The following is a 21,915-nucleotide window of genomic DNA, read 5'->3' as shown; positions in this document are numbered from 1 at the left end:
CATGGCTAGCTTCATGTTAGGCTGCCTTTCCAGTGACCCTTGCGTTGTACGCATTTTGGCCAACACCGATTACTGGTTGTTCACCCTTCTCGACCCCCGCTACAAAGAGAACTTCTCATCTCATTCCTGTGGTGGAGAGAACGAGCAAAATGGTGCAATACCAGAAGGTCCTCGTGGAAAAATTGCTCCAAAAATTTCCATCTATTAACGCTGGCTGCAGAGTACGCAGTTCCTTGGCCAACTGAGGAGGGGGCAAGAAGAACACACATCAGTTCCAACAGAGGCAGGGCAACACTCTCCAAGGCCTGGGACGGTTTTAGAACACCCCGCCAGCACCCTCAACCTGATGCGTGGCCTAGTGTCACAAGGAGGAAAATATTTTGGAAGATGGTGAAGGAGTACATAGCAGACCATGTCAGCGTCCTCAATGATCCCCGTGTGCCTTACAACTATTGGGTGTCCAAGTTGGACATGTGGCACGAACTGGCGCTCTATGCCTTGGGGTTGCTGGCCTGCCCGCCGCCGCCAGCGTTTTGTCCGAGCGTGTATTTAGTGCTGATGGGGGCTTAATAACTGATAAGCGCATCCGCCTATCAACTGAAAATTATGACTGGTTGACTTATCAAAATGAACAAGGCCTGGATTGCCCCTGACTTCTCTGCTCCACCAGAGGAAAGCAGCTGAACATAAAGGCACTCTAAATGTGGCTTTTATGATGTATTGAATACACTGTATTCCCATGCAACCCTTCCTCCACTAAAAAGAGTTTATGGTTTAATCTCCCTTTTCTCGTCCTCCTATATCATATCAACATGCTTATTAGTCTGCCCATGCTCCTAATGTTTTAGATGGTCAGCTCAGCAGCAGGCCCTCACCCATAATGTTTTAGAGGGTCACCAGCCCACAACATTTTTTTAAATGGTCAGATCAGCAGCAGGCCTTCAATCATAATTTTTCAAGGCTGTGTATGATGCTCTCCTTTATGTGTAATAAATGGTGTAATGGAGTGCTGGTTCCTTTTAATTTTTGGCAGCCCTTTCCCTTAGTGCATAGGCTTTATGAGTGTAGGAGTCCCACTACCTGAACAATTGTACCACAATGTGAATGAGGCCCTCCTTTATGTGATATACAGGTTGTATCTGAGTGCCTCTTCCTTGTAATTTCTGGCAGCACTTGCACTTTATATACAAGTAAATATACAGGAAAGAATGTTTCCTAATAATTTTTCCTCTAAAATAGATTTTATCTTTGGTTTTGTGCGTATTATTGTCAGTCTGTAAAAGTGGCGTACTACTAGGACAACATCGTTCCCAGCAGCGACCTGGGAGCCCAAGATGCATCCAGACATCCTCCCCATGCTGTTCCCAAACAATTTCAGTGGTTTTCCCATCAATTTCCGACCTTATAGTATGAACCAGACACCCTCCCCTCTTCAGAGCAGGGGGTGCCTGGTTCAATGCTCGGGTTCTCCCATCGACTTCCATCTACCGAGCACCTGAGCATCCCGAGGTGTTCTACTCGAGCACCCGAGCACTTTGGTGCTGGACCAACACTACTCATATCCCCATCTTAGGCTAGGTTCACACCTCTATTCGGTAAATCCGGTAGACAGGGGCAGACTGGGAACTTAAAGTGGTCCTGGAAGAATACTAAAAGTGTCCCCGTTTTATAATTGGGTCCAAATTGAGGCACATTATACCACCACAACAGAGCCAAATACCACAGTCCATCACAAAATACTGCCAGCAGCACAAAATACATGCCCAAAAACTGTCCGGCACCCTGGGCATTGGCCCACCAGGAAATTTCTCTGTAAGGTCTATTGCCAAGCCTGTAGACTGTTCCAGCAGAGGGGCCAACTACCAGAGTTACTGTATCCAGAAAAATACTGCTGCAGAAAGCTGGCATACACACGCATTACAACCAGTCTGCAGTATATTTTGGAAGCGTGGGCAGAAAACTAAACACAATCTATATGGATTTTGTCCTTACTTATATCCCAGTTCTGTATCTCATGTGCTCAGATAGGAAAAATCTGCCTGCAAAAAATGAATGTTAACCTCCTAACCATCACATTAACCTTGGAAAAACCCTCCCAAAAATGTCACCTTTTTTTAATTGTAGATTTTTAATGCGCATCTGCAGTGAATCTGGTTGGCGCACAACTTAAGGGACACAATTGCATTTTTAAACCCTTAGGCCCCTTTCACACGGGCGAGTATTCCGCGCGGGTGCAATGCGCGAGTTGAATGCATTGCACCCGCACTGAATCAGGACCCATTCATTTCTATGAGGCTGTTCACATGAGTGGTGATTTTCACGCATCACTTGTGTGTTGCGTGAAAATCGCAGCATGCTCTATTTTGTGAGTTTTTCACACAACGCAGGCCCCATAGAAGTGAATGGGGCTGCGTGAAAATCGCAAGCAAGTGCAGATGCGGTGCGATTTTCACGCACGGTTGCTAGGAGACGATTGGGATGGAGACCCGATCTTTATTATTTTCCCTTATAACATGGTTATAAGGGAAAATAATAGTCTGAATACAGAATGCATAGTAAAATAGCGCTGGAGGGGTTAAAAAAAAAAATATATATAATTTAACGCACCTTAATCCACTTGATCGCGCAGCCGGCATCTCTTCTGTCTTCTTTCTTTGCTGTGTGTAGGAAAAGGACCTGTGGTGACGTCACTCCGGTCATCACATGATCCATCACCATGGTAAAAGATCATGTAATGGACCATGTGATGACCGGAGTGACGTCACCACAGGTCCTTTTCCTACACACAGCAAAGAAAGAAGACAGAAGAGATGCCGGGCTACGCGATCAAGTGGATTAAGGATATATATATATAGATAGTAGTAGTAAATAAAATTTTATTTTTCAGGGGAAAAAAAAAAAAAAAAAAAACTATTTTAACATTTAGTGGAATTTAAGTGTGCACTGTGTGGTAAAAATTACTTTATTATGTGGGTCCGTACAATGATGATAATGCCACATTTCTATATATTTTTACTATTTTTCCTTTCGTCCTGAAGCTGTCAGCTCTGCAACTGACCCCCCACCCGGACTGAAGCGGGGGGGGGGGAGACGGTGCTACTTTAGTTGCTCATCTCTGGTTTCAAACTGGAGATAGGGCATTCCAAACTTTCAAACAATACCAATGTAAAGCATTGTATATTTTTACACTGTGCATCCACCCGACAATTTTACAATTAATCTTTAAAAAGTTGTCTGACATATTAGAAATCTCTCTAGAGCCTAAAAAATTTTTTCTCATTTTTTTAAAATAAAAAGATCAGATACTGATCTGTTGCAGTTTCTGTTGTGCTACATGGCACAAGGCGGCGGAAGACAGAGGTCCCATGCTGTATACAATCAAGTGTCCACTGCAACTTGTAAACGCAGAATATGCCAACCAATGTCAGATAGGTGCGGGCTCCAGAGGTGGGACTCACACCTATATCTAGAATGTGGCCCCCAAAGTAAACCGCGCTCTGCACATGTGATGCGTGCTCTCCATTCACTTTGATGGGAGTTCCAAAAAAAGCCAAGTGAGCACGCTCAGCTTTTTTTGGTGGTCTCATAGAAATTAATGGAGAGCGCACCATCGATGCTCCGTTCACTTCTATAAGAGTTCTGGAAATAGCCAGCTATTTTCGGAACTCCAGTAGAGATGAACAGAGGGTGGCCACAGATGTACAATGCACACTAGTTCACTTTGGTGGCTTCGTTCTAGAGATAGGTATGGGTCCCTGGATCATTTCAAGCTCCGATGCTCTCCCTTGCCCTAAATCGAGCAGGGCAAGGGCTTTTTTATTATTATTATTTTTTTTTTTTACCAGAGTCTATAACGTACTGGGTCTCGGATAGGCGGAGGCTTCCGCCTAGCAGTGTTACCCGTGATGTCACCGACACTAATGGGCAGGCTTTAGCACTGTCCTAGGCTGTTAAACAGGCAAGGGCAGAGCTAAAGCCTGCACATTAGTGCTAGTGACGTCACTGGGATCACTGCTAGGCGGGAGCCTCCTCCAAGCAGTGTAAGTTTGTAAACAAAACAAAAAAAGGCCCTTGTCCTGCACGATACAGCGCAGGGCAAGGGAGAGCATCGGAGCATGAAATCTCAGAGGGGCTGTCTGGGTGAAGAGGATATGTTCAGGTTCAGCTCTGAACCCGGACAAACCCTTTAAAAACTTATTACAATCCTAAAAATAGTCCCTTTAAGACATGATCTCATACTGAATAACTAGAGCCCAACTGGGAAAACTTCCTAAACTCTATAAAGCACTCAGAATTCCTATCGTATCATTATATATCCTAATTGTGCTTCAGGCTGCATAGCTGAAATCTAACATTCTCTGCCTCTTCTGAACATATAGAAAGTATCTCTTTCTACATATTCAGACAAATATCATTTTACAGCAGCAATAGGCATCTGCTCTAGAAAAAAAATGTCCCGCTAATGTAGGAACTCTGCTTTCAGAGGAAGGTTTGAAAGATTAGAATTACGGAGTACCAGAGTTGGGAATGTAGGTCTAGGCTATAAAACAGGCTGCAACTCGAGATCAGTGCAAAACAAAGAATTTATTTACAAAGTCAAAATTTTTTTTTTTTTTTTTTATGCATCTCAAGTCAACAGATTAAGATGAATTAACATTTATTCAGCAGATGTCGGCTGCAGCATCCACATCTCATTGCCTTTAACGTCAGTATCTCTGCATTAGCATCCTCCCTGCTTTCTCACTGGCTGTAATTTGAGGCAGCCTGATATATAGTATATTGAAACAAGCCTAACTTAAGACCCTCACCCAAGCATTAGACCACACAACGATCACTGGGTACAGAGCCTCGGTGAAGGTGGCATTGTAAGTATATAAGTGTCTCATCGAGTCGTCCAGCTCATAGAAAGACAGCTGTCCAGCCATATAATCCAGATAGATCCTCACTTTATAGCAGGTAGGTCGGTATACTAATGGGATTTCTTTCCGGTCATGCCTTACTGAATATAGCTTATTAATTCCACGCAGACCCCACGACGACTTATTATTTCCAATGAGGGAATATTTTCCTTTTCTTCCTATACTTGCATAGGTCATTCCCACTCTCCATCCTCCCTCCTTACTAACTTCTACATCCCAGTAAAGTCTTCCATCAGAAAAACCCTTCACGCTTAAAACTCTACGAATCACAAATCTCTCTCGGGTTAAGGGACGACCCAGATTGACTTCCGACCAGGAAGCAGTTTTTAGGTCATCCGAGATAAATACATCATTAGAAGCGGTGTTGACATCCAGCAATATGCCAGAAGCCTCCTGCACATAGTAGCCCTTCTGTAGGCTTGACATGATTTTTACTATACCAGAGCTCAGGGCCTGGCTGATCACATCTTCAGCCAGATCATCAGGTTCGGTCATTTTTAGGTTATTGTTGTTATCGGACATCGCCTCAGCAAAGACCTCTCTGTCTGCCTGTAAGAAGAGTAACGGACCCATCATTTGACATCGCTCATCTATAGTAGATATTTTACTGGAAAGAGAGTCCTTCTTCGATTTCAGCTGCTGGATCAGTTTAGAGACAGACACTGACACCTGACCTTTTTGCTTAGTGATCTCTTTCATAACCTGATTCTTTAATGTATCTTGCTTCATGGTGAGGTTTCTAAAATGGGTAGAGACCCTCTCCGTAACACCGGCTACTTTTCTTGGGAGGCAATTTACGTGGTCCTGGAGATATTGGACTCTCGTTTCAAGCTCTCCTCTTTCTTTGATGATATGTTCTCGAATAATCCTTAGTTTTTCTTTTTCCTGTTTAAAGGCTTCATTCAATAATCCAACTTTGTGTCCTCTGTGCTTCTCGCCCAGGCAACAAGAAACACACAAACACTCAGCATCCTCAGCGCAGTAATACACAATGTCCTTCTTGTGCACAGAGCATCTACCAATCTTGAGGGAATTTGTTGGTTTAATTAAGGCATGTTCTGGGGACTTGCTGTGTCCTTCCAGGTGAAGTTCACATAGGGAAACTTTGCACAACAGGCATGTTTTCAAAGCAACCACAGGAGTATCACAGGATGTACAATATATCTTACACTCTTCCAGTTCCTCCTGAGAAAGAAAATGCTCCGCTATGTTACACAGCGTGGTGTTCCTCTTCAGCACAGGACGTATATGAAACTTTGCTCTGCATTGAGGGCAGCTATTGGATACAGATGGCTCCTGTGTATCTAGCGTGGCCTCCATACACTTCTGGCAGAAGTTGTGTCCGCACTGCAGAGTTACGGGATCGGTGTAGAGTTGAAGGCAGATAGGGCAGGTCAGCTCATCTTTCAGGTCAACAGAAGACATCGTATGGCAAAAGGAGGAAGTCAGATCATACCCTCTCGAGGCCTTCAGTCTATCTTCATGTACACGACTCTGGAAGTAGACCAAACATGCCATAAGTGAATTGTTTTAACTGAAATGTGTAAGCCTGTGTCTACTCCAACATATTTTTATATTTTAAGAAGAAATAAAGCATTACTTTAAGTAAGAGGAATATACAAGATCAGACAGAAAAAAAACGCAGGCAAGCTTCTTACCATATACCAGGGTACCGATTTGTGGTCACCAACCTGTGGCCTAGCGACTGCAACATTGCTCCTAGTATCTAAGCCGTCTCACAACAATTGAAGAGGCACAGGTTGCAGAATGTGGCTAAAGGACGTTGGCGAGGATCTCTTGCTTACCACCGCTACATCGTTTGTACATGTGAGTTTTGCAGCAATTAGCTGTCTTCTGTATTATTGGGCAGTGCCATTTACTCTTATAGCAGAGTGTCTGAGGAGACTATTCCAAGGCCACCCTCATCCATACAGAAAATGTACGCAAACTCATCACTGTACATAAAGAACATAATCTACAACATCTAATAGGTTATGCGTGAATCAGCAGAACCTTGTGACAAGGGAATGGCTGCAAATGTTGTTATTTTCTTGGGCCTCAAACTATTTTACAACAGACGGTATACAGCTCTGTCACCATGAATGCATACTCTCAGGGGAGCGCACCACCAATGAGGCCAAGTGAGGCGATCGCCTCAGGCAGCACCAGGTAGGGTCAGAAGAGGGGCAGCTGAAGGGCCATGGGCTGAAGGGAAGGGGTTAGGTTAAGAAATTGGCATTGGGAAGGGGAGGGCGTTGTTTCAGTTTTTGTCTCAGGCAGCAGAAAGGCTAGGTGCACCCCTGCAGGGGGAGTTTTATACTACCAAACCACGCAAGACATTTTGGACTTTTTTTTTTTAAGACTTTTTCTGCAAAGACTAAATTGTTTTAATGTATTTTCTGCCAAACTGTATTTAAAGAGGACCTTTCATGTTTTTTTTTTTTTATTAATTGAGATAAATACCTTTACTTGCCGCGATCCAATCACAGCGGAGAGCGTCACAACCAAGGTGAGGGTTTTTTCCCCCTGGCTGTGACGCTCTCTCCGGTGTGATTGCATTGCGGCACAGCCATGGAGAAGGAGACGCCCATTGAGAAACCCTGGCGTCTCCTCCTCCTCCTCCCTGTACCAATGCTCAGTATTAACATACTGAACGGTAAAACTACAGGGGGGCACAGCAGGGCATAGGAGAGCTATAAAAAAAAATAAAAAAACAGGCAAGGAGGCAGCATCAGCGGTGGGTACCCCGCAAGTAAAAAGGTATTTATCTCAATTAATAAAAAAAACAACATGAAAGGTCCTCTTTAACCTGTTCCAGACATAGGGCGTACTGGTACGCCCCGATTTCCCGATCATTAAGGACACAGGGCGTACCGGTACGTCCTATATATTTCCGATCACCGCCGCTCGGCGGGCGCTGATCGGAACCAGATGCCTGCTCAAATCATTGAGCAGGCACCTTGGCTAAATGCGAGGGAGGGGGGGTCCTGTGACCCCCTCTCTCCCCCGTGTAGGCAATCGCTGCAAACCGCAGGTCAATTCAGACCTGCGGTTTGATGCATTTACGGGTCATTCGGGTCTCTGGGGACCAGATAACCCGGAACAGGATGGTGATCGGTAGTGTGATAATAGACCACCAATCACCATCCTTAGATCCTGAGAGGTGATGGTGACATCATATCACCTCTCAGGATCGCCCTCATTGGTCGGCTAGGCGGGCAGTTCATTCAAATTATCGCAGCGCTCCTCTCTCCTCGGGCTCCAGACTGAAAACGAGGAGAGGAGCGCTGCGATAATTTGAATGAACCGCCCACCCAGCTGACCAATGAGAGTGATCCTGAGAGGTGCATCGTGTCTCAGAGCCAGCACCCCCCATCTGTTCATAGCCCAGGATCCAGCACCCCATCTGTGCCCCAGCACCCCCAGGTATTTAGGGAAGGGCTAGGAACAAGTTAGATTAGGCAGGGATATTTAGGAAAAGTTAGTTGAAGGAAAAAAAAAAAAACTGTTTTGGTTGCATCACCCTAAATTGGGTGTCTGGGGTCCAAAGCACAGCTGTGTGGCCCTAGACCCCCCAGGGGTGCTGCAGCTTGCCCGCCCCCCCCCCCTCCTCCTCCTTTTTTGGGGTGTAGGCAGTTTTTTTTTTTTTTTTGTGCGTACGCTGACAGTGGCCGGCACTCTTAGCGTCCGGCCACTGTTAGCGCATCGCACACCCCACCGCTGATCAACTTCGGACAGTTAGTTAGTCTTTTTTTTTTGTCTGTTAGGTTTAGGGTGAGTTCGCGAACACCCGTGCCCACACACACCAAATAAAGATTTACACACATGCAGACACACACTCCCCTATGGCCTGCCGGATGTTCTCGGCCAAGGAGGCATACGCCCAGCTTGCCGAGTCCGAGAGTCCCAGTAAGGACACGGATGACCCCACTTTCCTTTTGTCTTCCGCGTCCTCATCATCTAGCGATGATGAGCGCCCAAGGCGGCAGAGACGCCGCCAGGCGGAGCAAGGGGACCGCCATGCTAGGGACCCTGTGGCCCACCCTAGTACGAGCAGTTCTGGGGCTCATACTAGTTTTCCGGTCCACCAGTTAAATCCACCGGAGATCCCTGCTGGTGAACTTGTCTGGTATACCCCAGATTGTTATGAGCCCGTGATTCCTGATTTTGTAGGCCATATCAGGAATCCAGATTTCCACAGTGGGCTTCATTAAATATGACTTTTTTTAGTCTTTTTTTCAGTGACCACTTTGTAAATCTAATGGTGGAGCAAACAAACCTGTACGCCCAACAGTTTGTTGCTCAACACCCGGGCTCCTTTTTGGCTAGCCCCGGTGGCTGGACTCCGGTCAGTGCAGCAGAGATGAGGACATTTTGGGGCCTTGTGCTGCATATGGGCCTAGTCAAGAAACCTAGTGTCAGGCATTACTGGAGTGGGGACGTCCTCTACCAGGCCCGACTTTACAGTACGGCCATGACACGCTCCCGGTTTGAAGCCATCCGGAAATGCCTGCATTATTCAGATAATGCAGCATGTCCCCCCCAAGGTGATCCTGCCTATGACCGCCTGTACAAAATCAGGCCGGTCATCGATCACTTTGGGGCCAAATTTGTACAGGCCTATGTACCTGGAAGGGAGGTTGCGGTTGAGGGGTCAGATATAAGGACAAGAGGGGTGTCCTTGTACGGTCCACAATTCATGGTAACGGCTTCACCCCTGTCCCTGTGCGAGGTATCGCGGCAACAGTCCTCAAGCCCGATTGTATCGTCTACTACAATCGGTATATGGGAGGAATTGCTCTCTGATCAAGTCCTCAAGCCATATAACGCCATGCGCAAAACCCGGGCATGGTACAAAAAAGTTGCGGTCTACTTGGTACAACTCTTTTGTGCTGTCCCCACAGGTACATTCCTTCAGTTCTATGAGGCAGTCCTCAAGGCCCTGATCTTTTCTGACCGGGAAAGAGCAGGCCGGAGTACCTCGGGAACTGTAGGCGCCCAGGTCGTCCCTGGCCAACACTTTCCAGGTGTGGTCCCCCATACTGGAAAGAAGGGACGGACCAAAAAAAAGTGCAGAGTGCGTCACAGGAGGGGGATACGGAAGGACACCACTACTCAATGTGACACGTACCCCGATCATCCAGGCCTCTGCATTATTGGTTGCTTCAGGGAGTACCACACTTCCATGGAGTACTAAATTTATATCCCAATTTAGCCACTGACAATTGGATAAAAAAAAACTGGTTCTTAGACTTGAGACACAAACTAAAAAAAAAAAAGTTTCAAATTTTGCAAAAATATTTAGAAAAACTAAAAAAAAAAAAAAAAAAAAAAAAAAAAAAAGTAGACATTAGGTATCGCTGCGTCCGTAATAATCTGCTCTATAAAATATCCCCCCTAACCCCTCAGATAAACACGGTCAAAAAAATAAAATAAAAACTGCAAAAAATGATTTTTTTTGTCACCTTACATCACAAAAATTGAAATAGCAAGCGATCAAAGTCATATGCCCACCAAAATAGTGCCAATAAAACGGTCCTCTCATCCCGCAAAAAATGAGCCCCTACCCAATATAAATGGCTAAAAAAAAAATATAAATTTATAAATGACTCTTAGACTATGGGGATACTAAAATGATTTTTTTTTGTTTATATAAAGATAATATAGTGTAAAACATATATTTTTTTTAAAAGTAGAAATATTATTAGGTATCGGCACGTCTGTAAGAATCTGCTCTATAAAAATACCCCCAACCCCTCAGATGAACACTGTAAAAAAAAATTGGCAAATTTTCCATTTTAATTAGTTTTTTTCCAATAAAGTAAGGGTTAACAGCCAAATACCCCATATGTGGTCGTAAACTGCTGTATGACCAAACGGCAGGGCGCAGAAGGAAAGGAACGCTGTATGGTTTCTGGAAGCAGATTTTGATGGCTTTTTTTTTGGCACCATGTCCCATTTGAAGCCCCCCCGATGCACCCCTAGAATAAAAACTCCATAAAAGTGACCCCACTTAAACTACACCCCTCAAGGTATTCAAAACTGATTTTACAAACGTAGTTAACCCTTTAGGTGTTCCACAAGAGTTATTGGCAAATGGAGATGAAATTTCATTATTATTTCTGGTAACCTTGCCTCAGAAAAATGTAATCTAGATAAACCAAAAATCATATGTACCTTAAAAATAGTCCCAACAAAACTGCCACCTTATCCCGTAGTTTCCAAAATGAGGTCACTTTTGGAGTTTCTACTCTAGGGGTGCATCGGGGGGCTTCAAATGGGACATGGTGTAAATAAACCAGTCCAGCAAAATCTGCCTTCCAAAAACCATACGGCGCACCTTTCCCTCTACGCCCTACTGTGGGCCCGTACAGTAGTTTACGGCCACATATGGGGTGTTTCTGCAAACTACAGAATCGGGGCAATAAATATAGCATTTTTTTGGGCTGTTAACCCTTGCTTTGTTACTGGAAAAAAATGGATTAAAAATGGAAAATTTGCCAAAAAAATAAATAAATATCTAAATTCTGAAATTTTATCTCCATTTGCCATTAACTCTTGTGGAACACCTAAAGGCAGTGCTCCAGACAAAAAAAAATGACCAGGAGCCATTGGCTCCTAAGGCCTCTTTCACACTTGCGTTGTTGGGATCCGGCATGCACTTCCGTTGCCGGAGGTGCCTGCCGGATCCGGAAAAACGCAAGTGTACTGAAAGCATTTGAAGACGGAACCGTCTTCCAAATGCTTTCAGTGTTACTATGGCACCCAGGACGCTATTAATGTCCTGGTTGCCATAGTAGGAGCGGGGAGCGGGGAGCGGGGGAGCGGTATACTTACAGTCCGGGCGCTCCAGAATGACGTCAGAGCGCCCCATGCGCATGGATGACGTGTCCAATGCGATCACATGATCCATGCGCTTGGGGCGCCCTGACGTCACTCTGGAGCGCCCGGGGAGCCGCACGGACGGTAAGTACACTGCTCCCCCGCTCCCCACTACACTTACCATGGCTGTCAGGACTTTAGCGTCCCGGCAGCCATGGTAACCACTCTGAAAAAGCTAAATGTCGGCTCTGGCAATGCGCCGAAACGACGTTTAGCTTAAGGCCGGATCCAGATCAATGCCTTCCAATGGGCATTAATTCCGGATCCGGCCTTGCGGCAAGTGTTCCGGATTTTTGGCCGGAGCAAAAAGCGCAGCATGCTGCGGTATTTTCTCCGGCCAACAAACGTTCCGTACCGGAACTGAAGACATCCTGATGCATCCTGAACGGATTTCTCTCCATTCAGAATGCATTAGGATAATCCTGATCAGGATTCTTCCGGCATAGAGCCCCGACGACGGAACTCTATGCCGGAAGACAATAACGCAGGTGTGAAAGAGCCCTAAACTAAAAAATTTGAGCCAAATTACATTTTTTAGTCGCCAAATTTAAAATGCATATCATTTAAAAAAAAAGAACTTTGAGAGGATGAGACGCAGGTCACAGTAATGAGCCAGCACTACATATAGGAGAATACAGCACCACATACCTCTCACATCCAGGGACATCTTCTGGGGGACAAGGTGACTAAAAATGGCGAATTGCGTGGTTTAGAGGTTTTTTTTTTTTATCTGTTACGGCCTTCACCTAGCAGAAATATTTTTTTATATTTTAATAGCTCAGTTTTTTGGACGTGGCGATATGTAATATGTTTATTCTTTATTGTTTGTAAATTTTATATGTAAAACTGGGAAGGGGGCCATTTAAACTTTTAGTATTTGTGTTTTTTTTTACTTTTTTCATTTAATAACCATTTCTTCCCTTAGGGACTAGAACCTGGATCTTTTCATCCCTTGTGCTATTCACCCTGATAGATCTCTATCAGGGTGAATAGGATGTCACACATCTCCCTGCTGCCCTGGGCTCTGTGCACACAGCAGCAGGGAGCTGAACATGGCAGCCAGGACTTCAGTAGCGTCCTGGCTGCCATGGTAACGATCTGAGCACCAGCAGTGTACTCTGCCACCAATGAAGGGGATGGGACCCTGTGGCCACCATATAACAATAGGGGGGACGACGACTTGTGGCCAGTGATAATAGGGGAGGGGGGGGGGGGAGACTTGTGGCCAGTGATAATAGGGGGGGGGAGACTTGTGGCCAGTGATAATAGGGGGGGGGGGGACTTGTGGCCAGTGATAATAGGGGGGGGGGGGACTTGTGGCCAGTGATAATAGGGGGGGGGGGGACTTGTGGCCAGTGATAATAGGGGGGGGGGGGACTTGTGGCCAGTGATAATAGGGGGGGGGGGGACTTGTGGCCAGTGATAATAGGGGGGGGGGGGACTTGTGGCCAGTGATAATAGGGGGGGGGACTTGTGGCCAGTGATAATAGGGGGGGGGGGACTTGTGGCCAGTGATAATAGGGGGGGGGAGAGGCTTTGGGGGGGCGCACTGCACCACCAATGAATGTAATTAAAGAGGACCTTTCGTGGGTCCAAAGAATATGAACTTAGTAGCAGGCTGCATAGAGCGGCGCCCAGGGATCTAAGTGCACTTACTACTATTCCTGGGCGCCGCTCCATTCACCCGCTGTGGCCCCCAGTATTTTCAGCATTCAGAGCAAGGAGGAGGAGGCGCCAGTGTCTCTCCGTCTCCATAACAGCGGCGCTGTCCAATCACAGCGCAGAGCTCAGAGCCAGGGAGAAAAAAAAAACTCTGTGATTGGACAGCGCTGCTGTCAGGGAGAAGGAGAGACACTGGCGTCTCCTCCTCCTTGCTCTGAATGCTAAAAATATCGGGGGCCACAGCGGGTGAACGGAGCGGCGCCCAGGAATAATAGTAAGTGCACTTAGATCCCTGGGCGCCGCTCTATGCAGCCTGCTACTAAGTGCATATTCTTTGGACCCATTAACTCCTTTATACAATTGTCTGCAGCGGTATCACAGACCCAGCACCCGGCCTCAATAACTGCATGCGATCTGGGGCACCTGAGGGGTTAATGGCCGCGGATCGCATGCCCTGTTATAGAGGCCGAGTGCCGGGTCTGTGATACCGCTGCAGACACTTATGTTTTACATTCATTGGTGGCGCAGTGGCGACAGCTCCTTCCCTCCTCCTCCCTGCTATCTCCCCATTGGTGGCAGTGGCGGCCGCGTCACAGTGGAGAGGGAGGGACTCCTTCCTTCTCCACTGTGCACTGCAGTGTGCTACTGAAGAGAACTTAGGCTGCGCAGGAGCGCGGCGGTACAGTCGCAAATGGCGACAAGACTAAAAAGTCTTGTCGTCATCTGCAAATTTTAAGGCGCATTGGCGACCGTTTTGGTCGCCATCTGGAGCCCTGCCTAAAGGGTTAACGACGTTTGTAAAAATCTGTTTTGAATACCTTGAGAGGTGTAGTTTCTAGAATGGGGTAATTTTTGGGTGGTTTCTATTATATAAGCTTTACAAAGTGACTTCAGACCTAAACTGGTTCCTAAAAATTGGGTTTTTGAAAATTTCTGAAAAATTTCAAGATTTGCTTCTAAACTTCTAAGCCTTCTAACATCCCCAAAAAATAAAATATAATTTCCAAAATGATCCAAACATGAAGTAGACATATGGGGAATGTAAAAGTAATAACTATTTTTGTAGGTATTACTATGTATTATAGAAGTAGAGAAATTGAAATTTGGCATTTAAATCTTTTTTGGGGTAAATTTGGTATTTTTTTTTATAAATAACATTTTTTTATTTATTTTTTTACTTCATTTTTACCAGTGTCGTGAAGTACAATATGTGACGAAAAAACAATCTCAGAATGGTCTGGATAAGTCAAAGCGTTTTAAAGTTACCACTTAAAGTGAAACTGGTCAGATTTGCAAAAAATGGTCTGGTCCTTAAGGTGAAAATGAGCCTGGTCCTTAAGGAGTTAAGATGTATTCCCATGCTCACTACAGAAATTGTGGTGGAGTCAAGTGACCATTAGTAATATAAATTTTACATCTTTTCCGCTCTGTTAAAACAGGTGTAGTTCACGCAGTGCCCAGTCTGAGATGGCAATGGGAAAGGAGGGGGGGGTTCCAGGATTCTAAGTTTGCCCCTCTATACTGCTGGTCATCCTGCCATCTACTTGTTACCAACCCCTGTCCGTCCTTAGACTATGCTACAACATCAAGTGAGTGCAACCTAGGGTTTCACTGCAGGAAATTCTATCCATCCTTGCAGGGGACCAAGGTGAAGAACGCATAATGTCAAACTCTATGCCTTGACTCAGCCTATGTAAACTGGATTCTGGTTTGGAGTACCGTATATACTCGAGTATAAGCCGACCCGAGTATAAGCCGAGCCCCTAATTTTACCCCCAAAAAATGGGAAAAATTATTGACTCGAGTATAAGACTAGGGTGGGAAATGCAGCTATAATGCAGAGTGTATGTGTATATAATGCACACACTCTACATTATATACACACACACTCTGCATTAAATACAGGGAGCCATCCACAGATCTCCCCCCTAAACAGTGCCATCCACAGATCCCCCCTAAACAGTGCCATCCACAGATCCCCCCTCCCCTAAACAGTGCCATGATGGCACTGTTTAGGGGAGGGGGGGATCTGTGGATGGCACTGTAGGGGGATCTGTGGATGGCAGTGCCATCCACAGATCCCCCTACAGTGCCATCCACAGATCCCCCTACAGTGCCATCCACAGATCCCCCTACAGTGCCATCCACAGATCCCCCTACAGTGCCATCCACAGATCCCCCTCCCCGACGCTCACAGCAGTATTTAAATATACTGCTGTGAGCGTCGGGGAGGGGGATCTGTAACCTTTAACTTTGGATACGGTATCTTACTTTGTCTTTGCTTCGTTAATACAGGCAGTGCGGGGAGCGGCGCTCACTCACTGACGTCACGCGCCTGCTCCCACTAGGGCGGTGCAGGCGCGTGACGTCAGTGAGTGAGCGCCGCCCCCCGCACTGCCTGCTATTACCGGAGCCAAGACCTAGACTCGAGTATAAGACGAGGAGGCTTTTTGAGCACAAAAATATGTGCCAAAAAACTCGTCTTATACTCGAGTATATACGGTAATCACTGCTGCACCAGCAATGTAACAGGAAGGAGAGCCACCATTTCCACCTGCAAGTTATGACTGTAGACCATGCACCATAGTTCTGTGCAATGTTCAACACCTTAACCTCTTTGCTAGTGCAGCCCTGTTCTCTCTCAGTTAGGGCTCAAGCACAGGCCATACACGTTTTTGCAGTCTGCAAATCACAGATCCACAAAACACGTATACTGGCCGAGAGCCTGCCCCCCCTCTTTTTTTTACTCCTTCACAAATGTCCTATCCTTTTCCCCAAAATGGACAAGAATAAGACATTACATTTTTTTTGCAGGGCCACAGAATGGACATATGGATAGCACACAGTGTGCTGTCCGCATATTTTGTGGCCCCATTGAAGTGAATTGATTAGCATGTGTATCCAAACCACGGTTGTGTGCAGAGGTCGCAATAACGCCTGTACAAAGCGTCAGACGCCTGTTCAGGCCATTTTACTCCCTGAAAAAAAGGCTCATGCGTATTTTTACGCATGGTCTTCTTTTCAGTCAGGAGCGCTGCATCAGAAACTGCCAGGTCCGGCACACAGGAAGCCCCCACCCCTCATGGACATCTCCCTCACCAGGAGCAGCTCCAGAGATCGGACTAAATACTACATTGTGGTTACAGGACCTGTGGTGATGTCACAGTCATGTGATCAGCCATATGTGTGGGTGGAGTTAAGGGAACAGGTGTAGGACTGTGCTGGTGGAGAATGCAGAGGTACTTTATGTATGGAAGGTGTGTATAAAGCAGGGCTATGTCAGTGTAAACAGTCTATTGTACAGTTTTCTGTGTGTAATGTGCACACATTAGTTCTATCTGTGTAATGGACATGTAGCAGAGCTGTGTATAGATTGTGTATATAGTTGAGCTAACTAATGATCATGTAGTAGAGATGTGTATGTAATCTGTATATGGCAGCGCCAGGCGGGCGCTGTGTCTCACCGTTATGGCGGCAGTGGTCTTGTTTTTTCTTATTGCCATTTCTGCACAGAAGACATTATAGAGGAGACTAGTAATGGTTTCCCTGCAGAAATAGTCCTACATATCTATGAGGCTGCTATGTATTATATATATGAATTACCGCATAATTTTTACTCCTCCTCAGACAAAAATACTCCTCAAATTTGTTAAAAGAAGTATTTTTACTCTTCTGGAAAAAGGAAATTGTGCGACCTCTGTTGTGTCTATGAGCTGTAAAGTTGACATTTATTCTTCTACACTTGGGTTGTCTCTGAGTTTTGTCTGCAACAGATCCTGCTCCTACTCCTCTGCTCAGATCTGTACATAGTTGGAAGTTATGAATGGACCCAGGGTTAGCACCCAAAAATATACATACACCTCCTCAGGTCACAAGTTCCCCACCACTGGCTTAAAGGGGTTGTCCGAGGTACATTTTCTTCCCTGCCGCTTCCAGTGTAGCACTACAGTCCTCCCTGCTTGTGTTAGTTTTCCTGGCTGCAGCAGTGACATGCTGTGCACACCCCATCACTGCTACAGCCAATCACTGGCCTCATCAGGGACATACTGCACATTACTAAAGTCAGTGATTGGCTGTGCAGTGATCTGTGTGCAGGGGAAGTCACCGCTGCAGCCAAGAAACTGCTCAGAAGTGCAACACTGGAAGAAGCAGAAGCAGAGGAGAAACATGGCAAGTCTAACTATACTTTAAAAGTAGTAAAAGCGAACATTTTAAGCCCACAGTGAACGCTGTAAAAACAAAACCTTGGCGGAGTTGACATTTTTTCACCACAATTTCCGCCCACAAAGAATTCTCCAATATAAACTATGGCAAATTAAAGAGATCTCAGTTTTGTCATTTTCACCATCAACTGACAGTAACCACATTATGACTAAGTGACTATTTATACATAATGCCCTGTTTTCCCGCACTTTATAGCGGTCACGTGGCATATTCCGCTATGTTGGTTCCCTGTCCTACACGTGTATGTCTGAGGCGTGGCAAGGCTTGTAAGTCTCTGTCCTGTCAACACAACATCAGTGACCTTACGTCTCGTGGTGTTCTGCTAATCCTCCTGGACCCTGCCCTGTAGACCTGATGTCAGCAATGATGCCATGTCTTAGGGCAGGGATCAGCAACCTTCGGCACTCCAGCTGTTGTCAAACTACAACTCCCAGCATGCTGCTTTCACTTCTATGGGAGTTCAGAGAACAGCCAAGCATCATGTGCATGATGGGAGATGTAGTTTCACAACACCTGGAGTGCCGAAGGTTGCTGATCCCTGGATTTATAACGTTCGAGATGGAAGGGGAAGGAGAGGCAGAGACCTGATGTTGCCATATTCATCGGAGTGCTGAAGTTTCTAATTTTCTACTGTTGAGGGCTGAGGACCCACAACCTAAGCACCCACATAACCTGGACGAGAGTGCCACGCCATCTTATCTACATGTCATTTTTAGCGCACAGTGAACGCCATGATGTCAGAACCACACAAAAAATAAATAAATTGGCATAAATCGTGGTTTGTTTGTTTTTTCAAATTTTACCCCACAAAGAATTTCCCCGTTTTCCAATATAAGACATAGTAAATTAAACGGTGCCATTAAAAATTAGCTCTCATATGGCTATGTGAACGGAAAAATAAAAAAAGTTTTGTTGGATGCCTCTTCTCACTTGGCCTTACACAATTTACTAATTCGCTCACACAAAAATGGTAATACACAAGATCTGTCTTCGTCCAGGTCTGCTCAGTTCCTGATAACACTCAATTCTCCCTCAAATATTCTCATCTCTCAGCATACTCCTACCTAATCGACGTTCTACAGTCAGTGTCCCAATCTTTCCCTATTCTGTTTCCACCTGGCTACCAACCATTACAGTGAAACACAAGTGTTCTCTGGATGAAGCAGCAATCCCTACGCACCAAACCTCCGGGCATAGACCGGAAAACCTTGGCATGCCTCATGATTTTCCTCACAGATGACTGGCACACCTGAAGAAAACAAGACTGTCAGCAGATTTCCTCCATTTATGAAAAAAAAAAAAAACTGTAACTCTGCCCTTTGTCAAAAGCCAATAATCCAAAATTACTTCTTACTTTTTACTTTCTCCTAGTCCTAAATTGCGCTGCCACTTATTTGAGAGGTATTATTGACAACCTCTATCATCTCTCAGCCTCCCAGAAGCATCAACCCTAGTCTCTCCCATATTTCCTCTGGTTTACATTCAGCCTTTGATCCAATGACTGAAGTCTCCAGACTCTTCTTCTCACCCCACTACTACCTACAATAGTGACCCCGTTTTCCCCACACCACCTTATTTGCCGCCATAATTTATTAAACTACCCAAAACCTCTGTAAAGAGATTTTATTTATTTATTTTTTTACACGTCATAACCACACACCACAAGAAAACAAAAATAACACTGAAACCAACCCTTTTTTTTTTTTTTTCCTTCTTTCCTTTTCACTCCATTCCTAACCAAGACCCCTTTTGTTGTCTTGACTGTTGTATTATATTGTACTTTTAGAATATATTTTATTTTACTAAATTGTTAACTTTTTTTTTAACATAAAAAAAGGATAAAATAAATAAAATTAAAAACAAACACACACACACACACACACACACACACACACCTCCCTACCCCTTGACCCATCCTGCACTGGCAACCAACCAATCTCTAAGGTCACGTTCACATCTCCGGTTCTCCACCAGATAAGCCTGCCAGAGTTCACCACATCCAGCATTTCAGAAACTTTATATACTGTACAAGCATGGATTCTACACTGCAATCCGGGGAGGGAAAGGGAACTATTTCTCCTTTTGGTGGACACATAAGGAGTTTTATTCAAGGCAATGCTCCTCTGGGGGGGTGAAACATGCATCCAGTGCCACCAGATATAAAGGTTGCTATACTATACATAAATGTTCTACCTTGAGACCTGATTAGAGAGAACAAACTGGGTGAAAAGCAATCACCCCAAAACAGTTGCCTGCAAGTGAGGTTCTGGCCTGTCTATAACCCTAAATTATGTCTCAAGACATGTCTAAAAAGGTGTATTTTTTTTTTTCCATAGGATACCTACCTTCCAACTGGTGGCACCGCTTTCCTTTCTTTCTGAGTAGAGCTAATTTGCATGTTATTTTCAACACCGTAAAACATTGAAATAATGTTCTGGCGGGTTAAGCGTGGCAAATCCCTATGACAAGTTACCTTCAAACCTGTGCAGGGATACAGACACTATTAGCAAGTTAGTGAGGAATTATTTTCTAAATCTTGAGCCCAGTCCAGGTGTCCCAGGTATCTCCACCGATCCCAATAAGGAGGATACCTAGTCCCATTGGGGAAGTGGTTGTACATGAACCATCGCTCTCCATTACAGCCCAAGTGAGACAGATTCAAATGCATTGACGTGCCAACTCTGCATCAAGAAGAAGTACCTAGGATCCACATGTGGTATGCACATGATCGGTCTGATGGAGGTCCGACACTTGGCACCCAACACAGGTCAGTTATTACCTAGAGTAAACAGTGTATTGCACACTCCGGAACTGTAGCAGATGTTCCTATTCAAGTGAACGGTAGCCAAGTGCATTACTGAGAACGTCCAGAACATTTTGTGTGGAGCCAGAACACAGTTTACTGCCAGGCACCACTGATCAGTGTGATCTTAGCCGTGGGACACCCCACCAATCTAATATACACTCCTCAACATCAAAATGGCAACACTAAGGAGGACAAGTCGTAAGGTTATGCAAAGCGAGAAAGTATCAGGACTTTTCAAGATTTGTATTACTATGTTGTTACTATGATGATTACTATGTACCCTGCATCATATGACTTCATACTTTGAGATTATACGGTTACTCAGATGGTCAGTATCACTGTGTACTGTTTGTACAACTATATGCTCAAAAACTTTAAAAAAATCTGAAATAAGAATAAGAATAATACATTTGTAAATGATCACATTTTCAATTACCTAGCTCTAATCTGTGCCATGTGGGAGGGGCATAAAATCCAGATTGAAAGCAATGTTTCTTGGACACATGAAACCTCAAAAATCAGATCAAATTGTGTGGGAAAATTTTGCAATGTGCCCTGTTGGTCAGTGTTACTTGTTACAGAGGGACAGAATCCTTGAACTTAAAGACCTTGGTTTATCACTCTGGCAGAAAGCTACGCACCTAGGCCAAGATGTCAGCTCTGTTCAACGTTGAGTGTCCTGGTGGTTGGGAGAATGCACCTCTTGCTGTAATTCTAGCTTATCAGAGAGGCAAACCTCTGCATGGACGGACCACCACAAGAATGGCGCATAATGATCCATTCTGTACTGCAAGTAAAATTGGACTTCACATACCAAGCCTAGGGCAGCGAACAATGTCTACACAAACTACCAGGTGGCATTTGCATATAATTGGGCTAAGAGCCAGACATCCAGCTACAGGTGTACCATTGACCTCTTGCCACTGGTCAAAGGCCTTCATGGTGCACAACAGCAATGAATGTTGGATTGGAGATCTATCCTCTTCAGTCATGAGTCCTCCTTTTCTCTCAGATGCAATGATAACTAGAGATTGGTCTGGATACCATGCGGGCAACACCATGGAGAGAACTTTACAAGGGAACTTCATACCAGCCCTACTCCCGAGAATATGGTGTGAGGTAGCATAATATACGGTAGATGGACTTCTCTGGTCTTCATTTCAGGTACACCAACAAATTGTCGTTACATCGATTTGGTCATGGAACCAGTGGTACGGCTATTTTTCCTAAAGTGTCCCAGGAGCAGTTTTTCAAATGTCAGGTCACATGTTGCTTGTGTCACTTGAATAGGGCTCAGATGCGCCCAGGCTATTGGACTGATGTTCATGACCTCACTGGCCTAAGGAAAGTAGCGAGAAGAACGTGGTGCTCATAGGACTGTTTGTAATAATCAAGGGGAAAAAGGGGAGAAGGGGGTACCTC

At 45.1% G+C, this 21,915-nt stretch overlaps 1 protein-coding gene across 2 annotated transcripts in view; it reads right to left on the bottom strand.

Annotated features, from left to right (window-relative positions):
* Nucleotides 1-4,644: 4,644 nt before the first annotated feature.
* Nucleotides 4,645-21,915, bottom strand: part of LOC121005010 (nuclear factor 7, brain-like) — a 46,264-nt gene continuing 28,993 nt past the window's right edge. Inside the window, exons 1-2 of one of the 2 annotated variants that reach the window (XM_040437499.1) lie at nucleotides 18,816-18,892; nucleotides 4,645-6,413 (exon numbers count right to left, since the gene is read on the bottom strand). In XM_040437499.1, coding sequence (XP_040293433.1) covers nucleotides 4,791-6,413; nucleotides 18,816-18,818 — 1,626 coding nt within the window. In that variant the 5' untranslated portion in view covers nucleotides 18,819-18,892 and the 3' untranslated portion in view covers nucleotides 4,645-4,790. Of the gene's footprint in view, nucleotides 6,414-18,815; nucleotides 18,893-21,915 lie in introns of those variants that run through there. The other variant, XM_040437500.1, reaches the window with a different exon arrangement.

This window comes from Bufo bufo, chromosome 6, assembly GCF_905171765.1.
Source record: "Bufo bufo chromosome 6, aBufBuf1.1, whole genome shotgun sequence".
In the NCBI taxonomy this organism is placed as follows: domain Eukaryota; kingdom Metazoa; phylum Chordata; class Amphibia; order Anura; family Bufonidae; genus Bufo; species Bufo bufo.
This window is presented reverse-complemented; position numbering and strand designations above follow the sequence as displayed.